Raw genomic sequence first — 17,699 nt, forward strand, 5'->3', positions numbered from 1 at the left:
TCTCCTAATATGCAGGATAATAGGATTATTGCCTCACCACTTCCCCTGCCCTCCAGCTGCTGATTGACAGCTGACTGCCCATACACAGCACGGATAGATAACTGCCACTCAGCAGCTGGTGGGCGGAGCATTCTGCTTCTCATGAATATGCAAGACTACTGAGCTCATGCACAAAATGGGGAGGACTACTTATTGTCCACGGTATTCAGGAGTATATCTCTGAATCAGCTGCACGGAACAATGTAAGTGATAAATCATTCCGTTCTTCTCTGTCACTAGTTTAGGCTACTTTTAGTTGGGGCACCAAAAACCTACTGACAGAGTCTCTTTAAGGAGTTCCAGAATTCTGCATAACATATTCTAACACACACACACACACACACACACATACTGCATATATATATATATATATATATATATATATATATATATATATATGCTAAAAGCAAAACCTACAGTAAAACATACTGTTTACTACTCACCAGATATCAGATTTTGCATTGTATCCTGTGTTAGAGTATACCTCTGGGCTAATATAGGAAGCAGTCCCTGTGAAAGTAGTTGCCATATCAGATGAGGCAAGAATCCGTGACACTCCAAAATCACCTAATGCATAAATCAAGATAATTTTATTACATTTTGCAGCAGTTTTAATTTCCTTTATTATAATTGTAATTGTCCACCTAATAAGTACACTTCAGCTTCAAATCATCACTTTCTACTGTTCTAGCATAATTCGAAATGGGACTATCTGGTAGCCATTGTAATGTACATGATGTTCTTAGGGGGATCAACAGAAGTAAAAAGTGATAGTATTTCTGCAAGTAGATTGCATTAATAGTTTAAGCCAGTGCTTCTCAAATGCAGTCCTCAGGCCTCACCAAACAGGTCATGTTTTAAGGATATCTCATACAAAGGACACCTGTGATAATACCTGATGCACTGAGTATAATTATATCACCTGTGAAATACTAAGGAAATCCTCAAAACATGACCTGTTGGTGAGGCCTGAGGACTGGAATTGAGAAACACTGGTTTAAGCCAAAACTAGGCCTCCAAACCATGGCAGAGGTGCAAATATTTCCATTATAGCATTTTGCTGTGTAGGACCTACTTCTAGTTTTGCTAAGTAGAGCTTAAAGTTAAACTTTAATAAACCTAACAAATTTTTGGCACTGTTCTGGTAGCAGATTAGCCCCACCAACAGGTCATGTTTTAAGGATTTCCCATACAAAGAACAGCTGTGGTGATACCTGATGCACTGACTATAGTTATATCACCTGTGAAATAGTAAGGAATTCCTCAAAACATGACCTGTTGGTGAGGCCCGAGGACTGGAATTGAGAAGCACTGATTTAAAGGGACAATCTAGACAAAACTGATCCATGCTGTCATGACATATGGTCTCAGTGAATGCTAAACCACACTCTTTGGGGGAAGATTTATCAAACTGGTGTATAGTAGAATTGTCTTAGTTGCCCCTAGCAACCAACCAGATTCCACCTTTCATTTTTCAAAAGCATCTGTGAGGGATGAGAAGTGGAATGTGATTGGCTGCTAGGGGCAACTAACACAATTCTACTTTACACGAGTTTTATAAATCTCCCCTATTGTGTTATACACTGCCTCTTCAGGCTCTGTGTTAGGTATAACTGAGTATACAAATAGCACCTGGAGTATCTCTTAAAAAGTCACTTTTTCCTATCCATCTCTATGCAGCACTCAATGAGTCTCATAGAGACACACAGCAAAAGTGACTTTACATTTACCCAGCAGGAGCCTTGATAATTCGGCAGTCACTAATGCAGTCATATGGGCCATTAGCGAGACCAGAACAATGTCTTAGTTGTGAATTGATGCAACCTGGATTTTAAATCGTGGTATATTACAGCCGGGAAGTGTAAAAAACTTTTAGCCCAGAGTGGTTCTTTAACAGCCTAAGCCAGTTATTATCAATATATGATGTGTAAAGCTCTTTTGTATGTAGAATATTATATCCTATAGGTTAGACTTTTTAAATTGATTTAAATTCCCCTTCCCCCAAGCATATATACTGTATATCAGAAATCACTTCTCTCTTTTTCCCATGACGTACATATTTGTCTCAGGTTTGCACTTTGTGTTGTTTGCACAGATCTATGTGGATTACTTCCTTCTTCCTGTGTGTACAGGTGGGCACTTGAGGGTACTCCATCCTGCTTTGCTGATTATGTACACCTTCCTGGGCTCACCTGCTGGATACTCTAATCAGCTTAGTAATAAGAAAGACTGGCTAGGTTCACTGTCATATGGAACTGAAAATTACATTTCCATTCTTCATTTTCCCCAAAAACGAATTGCAAAATAAACTTGTGATGCAATTAGATCAGTGTAATCAACTGATTGCATTAAAATGATTGGATACTTGTATGCCGAAATAAAATAACTATAACCCTGCCTGGTACAAGGTGGGAATTATCTTCAGATCGCTAAAAATTATTTATAGTAGTTGCTTCATTAATTCTATGAATGTAGTGTGACAAAAAATATAGATGTCATAACTGTTTCATCAGGGCAGTCACCTACACCTGCAAGAAAAATGATTAAACCCTATTGCAATTTCAATAGCTCAACACTACTACTATAACTACTGTGAGAGTAGTTCCAGTTTTGTTTGTCACTTCACAAACAGCATTCCCAAACTTCTGTGACTTATTCATATGCCTTTCATCATTTCGTTTAAACGTTTCTTGTGCTTTTAGGTCAATTGAGGTGTATATATTGGATTTTGGGAATAAAGATATTTTAGCATTTATTATGCGCTTTACGGTTTATATGGAAACCTCAGTGTAAGCTGCCACCAAATCTTCCTATGGGTCTTTTGCAATCACTCAAGGGTATTTGATCCCCTCCTCTGGAATTCGGTGGAATTTTCCCCCAAAAAACTAATAAACTTGAGATGCACTTAGATCAGTGTAATCAACTAATTGCATTGTCCCGGATAAGGATCGCTCTCCTAATTTTTCTTTGCTCTTTTGGATATTTGTTGTGCCAGTGGATTGCTGCGATTACTTTTGAGCATCGTCTGGTGTGCAGTAGTGAGAATCACCACTCACCAATTGTAAGTTGTCATTTGATTTTTTTAGAGTGTGATTACACTATAGGACGTTACTGCTCCACAAAGTTTTCCAGGTTTTTTTTTATATCTTCTTTGAGAATGTGTTTTCCTTTCAATTACTAAGGCAAAAGCCAGGATTGGATTTGAAAAGAGAAGAAGCCTTAGTTTTTCTCATATGTGTCCTCCATTTTTGATCTGTTCCTGGCTTTGTATTTATCACAATTAAAAACCTAACCCTTATGAGAGGTTCAATGCAGGGGGTTGAATAATTCTCAGACTTTAGATGTCAGAAACAGTGGCATTTTGTTTTGAATTTGGAGAAACCACTTGTTGAGGCATACAATTTGCAAATAAACCTAATCTGCAAAAGGGGATTATTATTCAATTTTTTTTTTAAAGAATAAAAACGCACAGGTAGAGACCATATATGTGCCCTTGCAGGGGTCAAATGAAGATGCAGTCTGTCTCTAAAAAGTGATGGTGTTTTCCAAATAGCATAACATAGGGTTATACTCCCCTGCATATCCCACTCTCCCAAGACACTTCAGACATCCCAAAAATGGTGTTGAGCAGAAATAAACTACCAGTCATCTAATAGTAAATCAGATTAATTTTACAGAATACTACCTACAAACTGCTTCTTATGTACCAATTAGTTCCCGTTCCTTTATGTACCAACTGTGGAGCGCTAGGCATTTGGCAAGTGCTTGAGTTTTAATATATGAGAACAACATAAAAAGAAATACCTTATAAGCTTCTCTTTGTAAAGCAATGTCTCAAAATTAAAGGGGTTGGCCACTTTATAGTAAAATTGCTCAGTGTACAGTATTAGTAAGTGTACTCACATTACTTACTGAAAGCAGCTCCCTGTGTACCTCACAAAGCTAATATCAGCCTCCCCTCCTCCAGGCTGTGCTGCCCTGCTCTGTGGTGTTTTGGTCCATAAGATTGCTGACATGGAGGAGCATGTGACCAGGCCCCGCCCCCCAGTGTCCACCACTGAGCCTGTATATGTCTATGGAGAAAACAGTGGACAGGGCCTGGTCACATGCTCCTCCATGTCAGCCATTTTATGGAAAGAAACAAAACAGAGCAGGGCAGCACAGCCTGGTGAAGAGGAGTCTGATTTTAGCTCTATGAGGTACACAGGGAGCTGCTGCCAGTATATACAGTGAGTACACTTACTAATACTTTGTACTGACCTATTTTACTATAAAGTGGCCAACCCCTTTAAGGATAACGATGAGACCTCCTTTGATCCAATAGATGTAAAATGCCCTTTAGGCTATGTTCACACTACGTAAAACAACGGCCGTTGTTTTCAACGGCTGTTATTTTGAGGCCAAAACTTAGAATTACTATTGTTTAAGTTTGATTCCTAGCGTGATTATAAACGGGATGAAACAGGTCATTTACTTTAAATACTGCGCCCAGCCCGAGAAACCACTCAGAAATTTTTTTACATCAAAATCAAGTTTAATTCGGCAGATATAAGTTTTACGTTCGCGTCCGCATTGAAATCCATGGCCGTTGTTGCAGTATTACCAGCCGGAAATAATTGACATGTTCATTTTTCACGGGGCCGTATAAACAACGTCCGTTGTCTGATACGTAGTGTAAATTCAACGGCCGTAGTTACATTGCATTGCAGTCAATATTTTACGTAGTGTGAACATAGCCTTAGCATTTTACATCTATGGGATGTTGCCGCAGCATATAGAAACAGAAAATGCCCATTCAGTTGGTAAAAGTGAAGAATTTTATAGTATGAAGAAACCAAAACCCTGTAGGACTCTTTTAGGTGGTGGAACACTGCATCACAGAATTTTCAGACAATCCCAGAGGCAATGAAAAAGATCCTCAAAAGAATGGATGCACTTAGGATAAGTATAGGAGCTGGCTGGGGACATTTTACATCCAGGGAAACAAAGTGTCAGTACTGTATCTTGCGGAGCTTGATGCGCCCCTCGGCTCGTGCTGTGCGCCTGAGAAGGTGCTGATTTTCTCGAATTTGTGCTGGTTTTGTGTATTGTTTTGCATTAGTCTAAACACTGGTTTATTTTGTCTGCTTACTTAATTTATGGACATACCCGACTTCACCTGCTGAGTTCTGTCTGGCCACTTCATGGTTAATTTTGCTTTGATTTTCTGTGACTGGCAGGTCTTCCTGCCAGTGGATGTGTTTTGTTGTCAGGTTGGAGATCAGGGGGATGGTCCAATTGTATTCTGGACCAGACCCCTGGCCTCCTATATAACACCCCCAGTCTGTATACTCCTTGCTGGTTATTGAGCTAGTCTCTACCTGCTTGTGTTATTGTCTGTTCTATACATCTGATTATGACCTTTTTGCTTTTGTTCCCTAACTTTCCCTGTTTGCAGCCTGCCTCCATCTTTCTGCCTAACAATTCTTTAAGATCCAATTTTGTACTTTTGCCCGGTCTGTCCACACTGAACTATTGTGTTTGTTTGTCTGTCTGTGTACCACCTATACCAGAGAAGGGATGGTTGTCCGCAGCTGCCTTTTGCTGTCAGTGGAAAGTAGGCAGGGACAGTGGGCGGGAACAGCGCAGGGTTCACTGTTCGTGTCTTTCTTTCTGTTCCACCAGTTGCCACTGACCGAATATAACACATAGGCTCTCTGAGATGTTATTAGGGCCATGGTTTTTTAACTATCCTAAGGTAATGTTGGGTTAAGTTTTACAGTAACTTTACAGAAAAATGGTGTAGTTGGGTGGTCCACTTACTGGGACAGGGTAATGAATCCAACCATTGAATGTTAGGTTTCAATTACACTATAAATCACTATGAATAAGATATGGTTTTGGCTCTAACAGAGATTACATTTAATGGGTGCTCATTAAGGTAATTTAGGATTGCCCAAAGAACCGAATCTACTTAATGTTTGCGCTGAACATTTAAATTATCGCCTAGGATAGGATATTTTGATTATCGGGGTTTACCACCCGGTAGGGTTTCCCTCTAAGGCTATGTTCCTACCATGCGCTAACAACGGCCACTGTTGTAAAACTATGGCCAGAATTAAAGGAGAAGTCCAGTAAAACTTTTTATTAAAGTATTGTATTCCCCCTCAAAAGTTATACAAATCACCAATATACGCTTTTAGGCTATTTTCACACTACGTATTTGACCGGCCGTTCTGTGACTCCGGCCGGGTCACGGAACGGCTGGTCTCAGCCCGGATGATCTTTCCTCCGTGGAGCTCTGATGCGGGCGCATCAGCGCGCACCCGCATAAGAGCTTCCCATAGCACAGAGTGAAGCAAGTGGCCGGAGCCGCTCGCTTCACTGTGTGAACTGACAGGTCCTTCTGCGGGCGGAATTCATTGAATTCCGCCCGCAAATAATGGACCTGTCAGTTGTTTGTGGCGCCGCACAGATCCCGGCCGGAGCGTATACGATGTGTGTACGCTCCGGCCGGGATCCCATAGCAAATAATGCTATGTTCCCCCCAGCAAATCTACGGCTGTAGTTCTGCGGCGAGAACTACGGCCGTAGATTTACAGAGTGTGAACATAGCCTAAAAGTGTTTTTTTCCCCGCAGTTATTACTGCATCAAGGCTGCACTTCCTGGATAACATGGTGATGTCACGACCCGACTCCCAGAGCTGTGCAGGCTGTGGCTGCTGGAGAGGATGATGGCAGGGCGATATTCAGTGTCCCTCAGTGTCCCCCTGCCATCATCCTCTCCAGCAGCCACAGCCCGCACAGCTCTGGGTGTCGGGTAGTGACATCACCATTTTATCCAGGAAGTGAAGCCTCGATGCAGTAGTAAGTGCAGGGGAAAAAACACTTTATAAGCATTTCCCGCAATAAGTGTATATTGGGGATTTGTATAACTTTTGGGGGGCAATACAATACTTTAATAAAAATTTTCGCCGGACTTCTCCTTTAATGTTCGTGATCATTCAGTCTGTAGTTTTACAACAACGGCCATTGTTTAGCGTTAAACAAGACCGTTCACTAAAGAACAGTCATTGCTAATACTTAGTGGGAACATAGCCTTGGAGTGAGAAGAACATAATTATATGTGACTGTGCTCTCCTCTTAAAGAATGAACATGTTCATTCTTTGAGCAGAGGACAGAGGTGCCTGAGAAATCCAATTGAAGCAATAGGATGGGCAGAATTTCAAGCAGAATCCCCTGTGTGGACTCCGCTACTAAATTCCGCCTCTTTTACTTGGTGTACTCGGGCCCTACACCTTATAGTGAAGGGTCATTTCCCAATGGTCATGGAAAGGGGTGAGGGGGAATTAAACACCAGAGCCCTCTGTCTACCACTGCAGGGGGCCTGGTATAGATTATTATTTCTGTATGGAAACAGTCACATAATATCTGTAAGTACAGTACAAACATCCTCTGTTTCAGATCTAGAGATTGCACCTGATGCAGCTCTGTTGCTGAACCCAGGGTAAGAGCCGGTATTTTTCATCTGTATTTAATAACATGCCAGGTCACAATGTGATTTTGATCATATAATTATTGGGGATGTAACTCTTAGGGCCCATTTACACAGAAAGATTATTATTGACAATTAATGACAATTTATCTGCCAGAGATTTGAAGCCAAAGAAAGAAACAGACTATAAACAGAAATTAGGCCATAAAGGAAAGCCTGAGATTATTCCTGTTTTCAGATCCATTCCTGGCTTTGGCTTCAAATCTTTGGCAGATAATCTGTCAGATAATTTCTTTCTGTGTAAATGGACCCTAAGCAAATGCACTGGCACAATTACCATCCTTAATGCTGATCATCCTAAGTAAATAGTTTCCAATGTCATTTGATTTAAAGTGTGTCAGTACTGTCACCACCAAGTATGTAACCACTGTTTTTCAGTAAAATAGTTTTTTGTTCCTCTCATTCTCTTCGGCAAGTCCCCACTGGTTGCTTTGGCCCTGTCTTAAAGCCATGGTAGAATATTATGTAACCAGGTGCCTCTTTAATTCCAATAATTCCTCCTGTCTTCTGCCACTGCCTGCTTGATTGGGATCTGCTCTTTTTGAGCCTGTATGATGATGTCAAGTTACCAAGTCAGCTAGCTCCCTAAGATGACAAAAGGCAACATCAGGTGAAGCAAATTGACCCTTTCCCGACAGCCTTGTTACTTAATACACTATTTTCGCTTGGATTTTTAAACTTGTACTTGTTGTCTTCTTTTCCATCCTGACCACTCTCCTGGTTATGACTCTTAGCTATTTCTGCCACCCACCCATGATTGTTCAGGGGACTTTAAAGGGGTAGTGCAGCGGTAAACAATTATTCACAGAATAACACACATTACAAAGTTATGCAACTTTGTAATGTATGTTATGTCTGTGAATGGCCCCCTTCCCCGTGTCCCCCCCCCCCCACCCGTGTATCCGGAAGTTTGGTGCGCTATACATACCTGTCACGTGCAGACTCGTCTCCGATCTTCAGTCAGCGATGTCGTCTTTGGCCGAATCCCTCCATCTGTCCTGAGTGCCGGCCGCCCTCTGCCGCGTCATCGGCTGCTCAGCCGCGATTGGCTGAGCATAACTGTGCTCAGCCAATCGCGGCTGGGCATCTGATGACGCTGAAGAGGGCGGCCGGCACGCAGGACGCTCAGAGGGATTCGGCCCGGCCGTCCGAAGACGACATCGCTGACTGAAGATCGGAGACGAGTCGGAACGTGACAGGTATGTATATCGCACCACACTTCCGGGTACACGGGTGGGGGTGGTGGGACACGGGGAAGGGGGCCATTCACAGACATAACATACATTACAAAGTTGTATAACTTTGTAATGTGTGTTATTCTGTGAATAATTGTTTACCGCCGCGCTACCCCTTTAAGCTAAAAAAAAAAGTTGATACTTCCTCATGGGTGGTCATGGTTAATAAAGACCAGGGGATCCCTTAGACTCTGCTTCTCGCAATCTTGCAAGCACTAAAAGGAATGCAGCTTAGAGAATCCATTGGTACAGGTATATATGGTACCTGACTAATTGCATCAGCAAGCCATAGATTCAAAAAAGAGCAGCAAGGACTACTTTCTTGCCTGTTGACATTTATGATTGCACTAAACAGTTGGCCTAATAAGGTTACTGCCAGCAAAAATTATACAGGTTCTCCTCCAAATCCCTACTCTATGGAATAACCTCTCCCTGTTGCTAGGAAGCTATACAAACCTACACAGCTTTTTGCCTGCAGTGGAGGCCGGCCAGGAAGTGTATCATTCTGCTGCCACTACCTCTCCCTGGCTACATATCCTGATCATAGAAGGTGTCAACTTTTGACATGCCTAATGACACGTCAATTATTATTTTTCATGGCAGTGCCCATTTAATTAATTCTATATTGACCAGGCCACAGTGGCCTACTTAATTTCCCCGGTCTAGGTATGACATTTTTTGGAAGCAAAATAACCTGACAATATTTTTCCATTTCCCCAACCTCATTCCTGATGACATGTTGAAAGGAACCTGCCATCCATTCTTGCCAGTTTCTACACTGATGCATCTATGAGGCTTCTGTGGTGCATGAATATTCTTACAACGTCTGTACCTTTCTTCATATAAGGCTTTAATGGCATCATTCTGCAAAGGACTAGCCATATCAAGGGTTCATTAACAAGTCATGATATTCACCCCATAATTTCTGTATCAAGGGGTTGTCTCATTCTCATAAAGATTTTCATTCTTTGTTATAACCAGGACATCCTAGGTTCCAAATGTACCAGCTAACCATTTTAATAATAATATTGGTTACTAAAATAGGGACCATCCCTTTTGTCACAGATTTTCAGCCCACCATACTTTATGCATAGTGGCCTTTTTCTTTGAGAAGATCACTCCAACAGAAAGCCATTTTCAATAAAAATTTTGGATGGTCTCCTCAAAGTTGTTGAACAGTAAGTTTAAGGACAAGTGGGTCATAGTCGTCGGCCTATACAATACAATGTGTGCTCACTAGAGTGTCAACAAGTGGAATATAAATTTTCCATCAGACAAATTTTTATGGCTCCTAATGGCAGACAGGGTCAGATTTGTACTAGATATCCCTATGGTCTTTTACACACCCAGAGAAAGAACAATCAAGAATATATTTTCCCCCTCTACAGGCTTTCCTTGATGAGGTTTGTAGTACTTATATGTCCCTGGCTGCCATCAGGAGCAAGCACAGTAATATACTCCCTGTGGTGAAATGTTCTATAGACCCTTACTTTGCGAATAACTTCAGGGATAAAAAGTCCAATGGTGGTCATGCCTACTAGTATCAGCATGCAGTTCTAGCAATGGCCAACTGTTTTAATTGTACACTATGCTGTTTCCACTTCCCAATATGTTATTGGCATAGCTTGCCACAGAGAGAACATACATGAGACAAAGCTGGGACTGTTTAGTCACAAACTCTTTGCTTCTGCACCTCAAGCAGTGATACATACAGCATACAGTACTGTACACATTGCTCACTTAGGGGATTCTTTAGATTCCACACGTCAGTTAAAATTGCAGCAAATCCATAGTTGCATGGGCCTCTATTATATCTCTATTTTCCTTTAATATCACATAGAAACACACAGAAATGGCATGTTCCATCAGGCTATGTGTGTATGCAGAATATTCCATGGCAGTGCACATAGGTTGTTCTTCTTCTTATGAAATGTTGCAGTGCAATGCAGTACAGATTCCATGCCTCTGTGCATAATCCCTTAAACCTTTACTTGTATATACTGCTGTACTGTAGAGGTAAACCTATGACTGCTGTGCTGCTTGGATATGATTCCTCTACTCCTAATCCTGATTTAGATATGTTCATAATTTGTGCACACTATTCATGTTTAGTGGCCACGAGGCCACAAGGCTGCTGAGGTTAGGGATACTGAAGGGAGGGACCTCTGTGATATAATTGGGTATTAACCTAGCGCTTTTGCTTTGAGGAACTGAGTAAACTGACATGTTCTTGGCTAAAACTTTCTAATCTAAGTGGACTAGACAGACCAGCAGCATCAGACAAACCCTGAATACTTTTCTGTAATGACAGGTTGGTGTGCTTTTATCATAGCACTAAGCATGGCCTATTCATCATGCCTAGTCATTGGAATGCAGAATTAAAGTGCATTACATCCGTTGACGTAAACAGCCCTGGTGAATGAAAATGTGTCCTTCAGATTCCCTAGTGAATATGCCCTGCAAGCAAAGAGCTGAATAAGTTTGTATGGTTGCTTAGCAACAGGGAGAGGTGCTCATCCTGGCTTTGCACTCTATCATGTAGATTCAGTAAGGGATAGAATTTTGACCAAAACTTCTACTTATGTACTGAGAACATTACTGCAGGCCCCCCGTGATGGCTCATGGAGTGTTTACATCTGTTAGGCCATGTTCACATGGTGTATACCACCGGCTGTTCTGTGCCCCTAGCAACCGATCAGATTCCACCTTTCATTCCTCATAGACTCTTTAGAAAATGAAAGGTGGAATCTGACCTTACACCATGTTTGATAAATCTCCCCCTATGTGTATACACTCTGGCCGGGATTCCATTCATTCCAATACAATGTATGTTTAGCATAAATCACAGCCGTTGTTGCAAATTGCCTTACATGGCCTTAGATTGCAAGAGAGAAGGCATTGCTACTAAGACGGGAGATAAGCAAACCTCGAACCCACTCACTGTTTCCCGAACATGAACTCGCTGCATTTGATTTGTGGTGGCTGAAGAAATTGGATTCAACCCTAATAATTCCTGGAAAACATGGATACAGTATGTAATCAAGTACTGAGAGTTTGGGTCAGATGAACCCGAGCGTACTAGAGATTCACTAAGGAAGGAGGAGTCAATCCTCTGAAACGTCCGCGGGAGACCTAATGATTTGGACGTTGGGTAAATTATCCTTGCTATTGAAAATTCGTGAGTATGTGCTTTCTCCTATTAAGAGGGACATTATCTAATGAAGTACAGTAGAAAATAAGGTACAGATGTACATGGTGGCAGGACCACTATCCTATACCACACTTTTTGCATAAGAATATCTATATCCAAAGACCCCATATATGTAAGCAAACAAGGGTGTTGGAAACTAACCCAAGGATCATAGAAAGGAGATAGAGGCCAACAGGTACAGTAGAAGCTCCTGCTAGCCCATATAGGTAGTGGCACCAGAACAAAGCCAAATTATAATCCTTATTATGGGGCCCATTATACTATTTATTTGTGATGACCTAGTATTCATTGAAAAAACTCAGCCACATGATGAGTATCAATTTAGTTAACAAAATTGTCTCCATTGAATAAAGCAAAGTGCTTAGTACATTTTAAAGTGATTTTTGGAACATTATAAACAAACATTACCAATTTTCAGCATCCCATACTTCAAGAAAATGTTTTTCGGCTTTAGATCTCTGTGTATAACTAATCTGAAAAAGAAAAGTCAAAACTTATAAACAGGAAAAAATACTCCTTTCCTAACACTGCTGACATTTAGTACTAGCAATCATTGAGACATCCATAATCAATAAGCCATTTCATGGGCACTGTTGTTTCAAACAACTTTATTCATTTGAAAGCCAAAGTGATTCTTAAAGGGGAACTCCAGGTAGAGGTTAAAAAAAATTTAACTTTTGCAGAAGCATATAGCATTACTTACCTATATATCGCAGTTTTGAAACTACCAAAAATCCATTTCTTTTGGGGGGTTTTGTTCTGTTTTGTGTTTCTGTCCTTCCTGGTTGAGCAGATGTGCTCAGTACTACAGGTTCCAGAATGCAATGCTTTCCCTCAGCTGTTCATCACAGTCCCCCACCCTGCCTATTCCCCCCTGCCTAAATCTGTTGCAGAACATCTAGGCTGTGTTCACATATTGTAGTTTCATTGTGTTACTGAATTATTTGCAGTACTTTATCATGTCATTGTGGTTCCATCCCCCCAGAACGCTGTATTCTCTACCTTTTACACCACACAGCACGCTGTATTCTCTACCTGTAACACCACACAGCACGCTGTATTCTCTACCTGTAACACCACACAGCAGGCTGTATTCTCTACCTGTAACACCACACAGCACGCTATATTCTCTACCTGTAACACCACACAGCACACTGTATTCTCTACCTGTAACACCACCCAGCACGCTGTATTCTCTACCTGTAACACCACACAGCGCTGTATTCTCTACCTGTAACACCACACAGCACATTGTATTCTCTACCTGTAACACCACACAGCAGGCTGTATTCTCTACCTGTAACACCACACAGCACGCTATATTCTCTACCTGTAACACCACACAGCACGCTGTATTCTCTACCTGTAACACCACACAGCACGCTGTATTCTCTACCTGTAACACCACACAGCACTCTGTATTCTCTACCTGTAACACCACACAGCACACTGTATTCTCTACATGTAACACCACACAGCACGCTGTATTCTCTATCTATAACACCACACAGCACGCTGTATTCTCTACCTGTAACACCACACAGCATGCTGTATTCTTGTCACGGCTGGGGCGGCGTCCCGCGCTCCGGGCCGCCGCAACTCCTCCTCCCCGCGGGCAGCCGCCGGTGTCCCAGTACCGGGACCCGGTGCTGCTGCTAGTTCGGCCCCTGGGAGCGCCTCACCTTCCTCCGCTCCTGTCTCCCGCTGTGCCGGCTGGCGCGCGCGTCCCCGCCTCCTAGGGCGCACGCGCGCCGGCTGTCTCAGATTTAAAGGGCCAGTCCGCCCCTAATTGGAAGTTACACTGAATCACTCCCTATAAATCCCAGCATGTCCTGTCCCTCGTGTTGGAGCCTCTACATGCTTCCCATAGCGTTTGGCCCAGCTCCCTGTTGTTCCTGACCTCAGTCCTTGTTCCTGTCCGCTGACCCGGTCCTAGTCCCTGTCCGCTGCCTTCCTATTGTTCCTGAGTACTGTCTGCCACCTACGATTACGCCTACAGACCTCTGCCTGCACTGCACTATCTCCTGCCTACTGCTCCTTAGACTCCGCTCCCTGGTGAGGTTAGTGCCATCGCTAGTGACAGTTCAGTGGATCCCCGACTCCAGGCGTTACAGTAGGCTCCAACCATGGATCCCGGCGAGGTGCCTGACATCCGTGACGTAGCCAGAGTGGTCGCCCAACAGGCTCAACAAATCCAGCAACAGTCGCAGCAGATCCAGCAACTGACGGACGCCTTACAGCAGCATACTACGGCCCAGCGCTCATCACCTCCTGCAGCCTCTTCGAGACTTCGACTGGCTCTCCCGAGTAAATACGGAGGCGATCCCAAGTTGTGCAGAGGATTCCTGACTCAATGCACCATGCACATTGAACTTTTAAGTAGTCAGTTTCCCAACGAGGGCTCTAAAGTGGCTTTCATCATCAGCCTGTTGGAGGGTAGAGCTCTGGCTTGGGCCACGCCGCTGTGGGACCGAGATGATCCTGTTGCTGCCAATCTCAGAACCTTCTCAGAGTTTCGCTCCGTCTTTGAGGAACCTGCCCGTGCATCTTCGGCTGAGACTGCTCTTCTCAATCTCTCTCAAGGGAGTTTCTCTGGCTGCAGAATTAGACTGGAATGAGGCCGCTCTAATAGCCACCTTCAAGAAGGGCCTGTCCAGTCAGGTGAAAGACGTGCTCTCTGCCCGAGACCTTCCTACCTCCTTGAACGATCTCGGTCTACTGGCTACCAGAGTCGACAACCGGTTTTCCGAGAGAGAGGAGGAGGTCCGGCAAGAACGGCGACTAAGTTTTCCCCGTCGTCATCACCGGCTGGCACCGGTTTTCCAGAATCCAGTCACGCCAGTACCCCAGTTAACTCCTGAAGTTCCTATGCAGGTAGAACGAGCTCGCCTGACCTCTGATGAGAGAGCTCGCCGACTGGAGCTGAATCTCTGCCTCTATTGCGGTGGCTCTGATCACTTCCGGCAGGGATGTCCACAAGGTCCTCAGCGTCCGGGAAACGCTCGCACCTAGGTCCAGTGGGAGAGGCCTCCATAGGTGTGAATGCCACCTATCCAAGGTTGTCTATGCCCGTTTCCATCCTGACACCCTTGGGACAAACTCACCAGACTACTGCCTTCATTGACTCTGGGTCTGCGGGCAGCTTCATTGCAGCCACATTGGTCCAAAGATGGAGGCTACCTCGAAGCTGTACACTACCAGACTGCACCTCTAGTCCTCCAGGTGGGCGCTTTACATCAGGAGAAGATCTCCTTCTATGTCTTGCGCCAGTCCTCTTCCGACATCCTCCTGGGCCTTCCTTGGCTGCAATTACATGCCCCTAAGCTAGACTGGAGAACCGGGGAGGTTCTCAGTTGGGGCCTGGACTGTCCAAACCGGTGTCTGAAGCCTCCTCAGCCCAAGTGCTCTTTGACGTCACCTGACTTTGTCAACCCTCTACCCGGCCTACCGGCAGAATACAGAGACTTGGCTGTTGTCTTCTCGGCCAAGGAGGCGGACTCTCTACCCCCTCACTGGACGTACGATTGTCCCATAGACCTCCTTCCTGGAACTTCTCCTCCACGAGGTAGGGTGTACCCTCTCTCCGTACCCGAGACTGAGGCCATGTCCTCCTACATCCGGGAAAACTTACAGAAGGGTTTCATCCGTAAATCCACATCCCCTGCTGGCGCAGGATTCTTCTTTGTGCAGAAGAAGGACGGTTCTCTCCGCCCATGCATAGACTACGGGCCAATCATTTGTATGCCAAGCTGTAAAAATGTGTTTTCCATCAGTGCAGCCTTCCGTTTCTTGGGTATATTGTCTCCGATCGAGGTCTACAGATGGATCCAGCCAAACTCTCAGCTGTTCTCCAGTGGTTACGTCCCGTGGGACTCAGAGCTATCCAACGCCTCCTAGGATTTGCCAACTACTATCGGCAGTTCATCCCACATTTCTCTACCCTGGTCGCACCCATCGTGGCTCTCACTAAGAAGGCGGCGGATCCCAGGCATCGGCCACCTGAGGCCGAGCAAGCCTTCACTAGCCTAAAGTCTGCCTTTGCCTCTGCTCCTGCTCTAGTCCGCCCGGATGCCACCAAGCCGTTTTCACTTGAAGTTGACGCATCTTCAGTGGGCGCTGGAGCCGTCCTTTCGCAAAGGGATGCATCAGGCAAGACCAGAACCTGTGGGTTCTTCTCTAAGACTTTCTCCCCAGCCGAGAGGAACTATACTATTGGTGACCGAGAACTCTTGGCGATTAAGTTGGCACTGGAGGAGTGGCGTCATCTCCTAGAGGGGGCTAGGCGTCCGGTCAACATCTACATGGACCAAAAGAACCTTCTCTACCTCCAATCGGCCCAACGCCTCAATCCCTGGCAGGCCAGGTGGTCACTCTTCTTCTCACGATTCAACTTCGTCATTTACTTCCGTCCGGCTGAGAAGAACGTGAAAGCCGATGCACTTTCCCGAGCATCTGATGTTATGGGGCAAGAGGAATCCCCTCGCCACATTATACCTCCCGATCGTCTAGTGCCAGTAGCCACCTCTACTCTTCAGAGAATGCCTCCCGGAAAGACCTATGTGCGCCCTGCACTTCGAAGACGAATTTTGAAGTGGGGTCATTCCTCTTTGGTGGCCAGGCATCCGGGAGCTCAAAAGACCGGGCAACTGATCTCCCGCCACTACTGGTGGCCCAGCTTACTCCAAGATGTCAAGGACTTTGTGGCTTCCTGTACCATCTGTGCCAGGAACAAGTCCTCCCGTCTAAGACCTGTCGGCCTACTACAGCCCTTGCCAGTTCCAGACCGTCCCTGGTGCCATATAGGCATGGACTTTGTCACAGACTTGCCTCCATCTGCGGGTAACACTGTCATTTGGGTTGTTACAGACCGTTTCTCCAAAATGTCTTACTTCGTGGCTCTTCCTGAACTACCATCTGCTCCTCGTCTGGCCCAGTTGTTCTTTCAGCATATCTTCCGCCTACATAGCCTTCCTTTTCATATTGTGTTAGACAGAGGCTCACAATTTGTCTCCAGATTCTGGCGTGCTCTCTGTTCACAACTCCAAGTGAAGCTGGACTTCTCGTCAGTCTATCATCCCCAGACCAACTGGCAAGTGGAGAGGGTCAATCAAGTCCTTGGAAATTATCTACGACACTTCGTCTCTGCTCGCCAGGACAACTGGTCCAGTCTGCTTCCATGGGCAGAATTTTCATAAAACCATCTGGACTCGAGTTCCACAGGCAAGTCACCCTTTAATGTGGTCTATGGTCATCACCCTCGTCCTCCTCTACCTCTCTCCTCGTCCTCCGAGGTTCCAGCCGTCGAAGAACTGGTGTCAGACCTTCAGTCCATCTGGGGACAGACGCGGCAGTCCTTGCTCAAGGCTTCCGACTGCATGAAGGTCCAGGCGGATAAGAGGAGAAGACCTGCTACAAGCTTTTCCCCTGGTGAAAGTTTGGCTTTCGGCCAAATATGTCAGGCTCAAAATTCCCAGCTACAAATTGGGGCCTCGATTCCTCTGACCTTTTTCTGTGCTAAAACGCATCAACCCAGTCACCTACAAACTCCGTCTACCCCCTACTATGCGGATCCCGAACTCCTTCCACGTCTCCCTCTTAAAGCCAGTGGTCCTCAACCGATTCTCCAGTAAATCCCCGTTCACTTCTCCTCAAGCTGTCTCGGACGATGTCTATGTTGTT

At 44.6% G+C, this 17,699-nt stretch overlaps 1 protein-coding gene across 1 annotated transcript in view; it reads right to left on the reverse strand.

Annotated features, from left to right (window-relative positions):
• LOC138788313 (serine/threonine-protein kinase Nek11-like) overlaps positions 1–17,699 on the reverse strand; it is a 271,682-nt gene that overhangs the window by 147,525 nt on the left and 106,458 nt on the right. Inside the window, exons 4-5 of the mRNA XM_069966064.1 lie at positions 12,429–12,493; positions 483–606 (exon numbers count right to left, since the gene is read on the reverse strand). Of these exons, the coding sequence (XP_069822165.1) occupies positions 483–606; positions 12,429–12,493 (189 nt within the window). The remainder of the gene's footprint in view (positions 1–482; positions 607–12,428; positions 12,494–17,699) is intronic.

The sequence above is a fragment of the Dendropsophus ebraccatus genome, chromosome 4 (assembly GCF_027789765.1).
Source record: "Dendropsophus ebraccatus isolate aDenEbr1 chromosome 4, aDenEbr1.pat, whole genome shotgun sequence".
NCBI classification, from domain to species: Eukaryota; Metazoa; Chordata; class Amphibia; order Anura; family Hylidae; genus Dendropsophus; species Dendropsophus ebraccatus.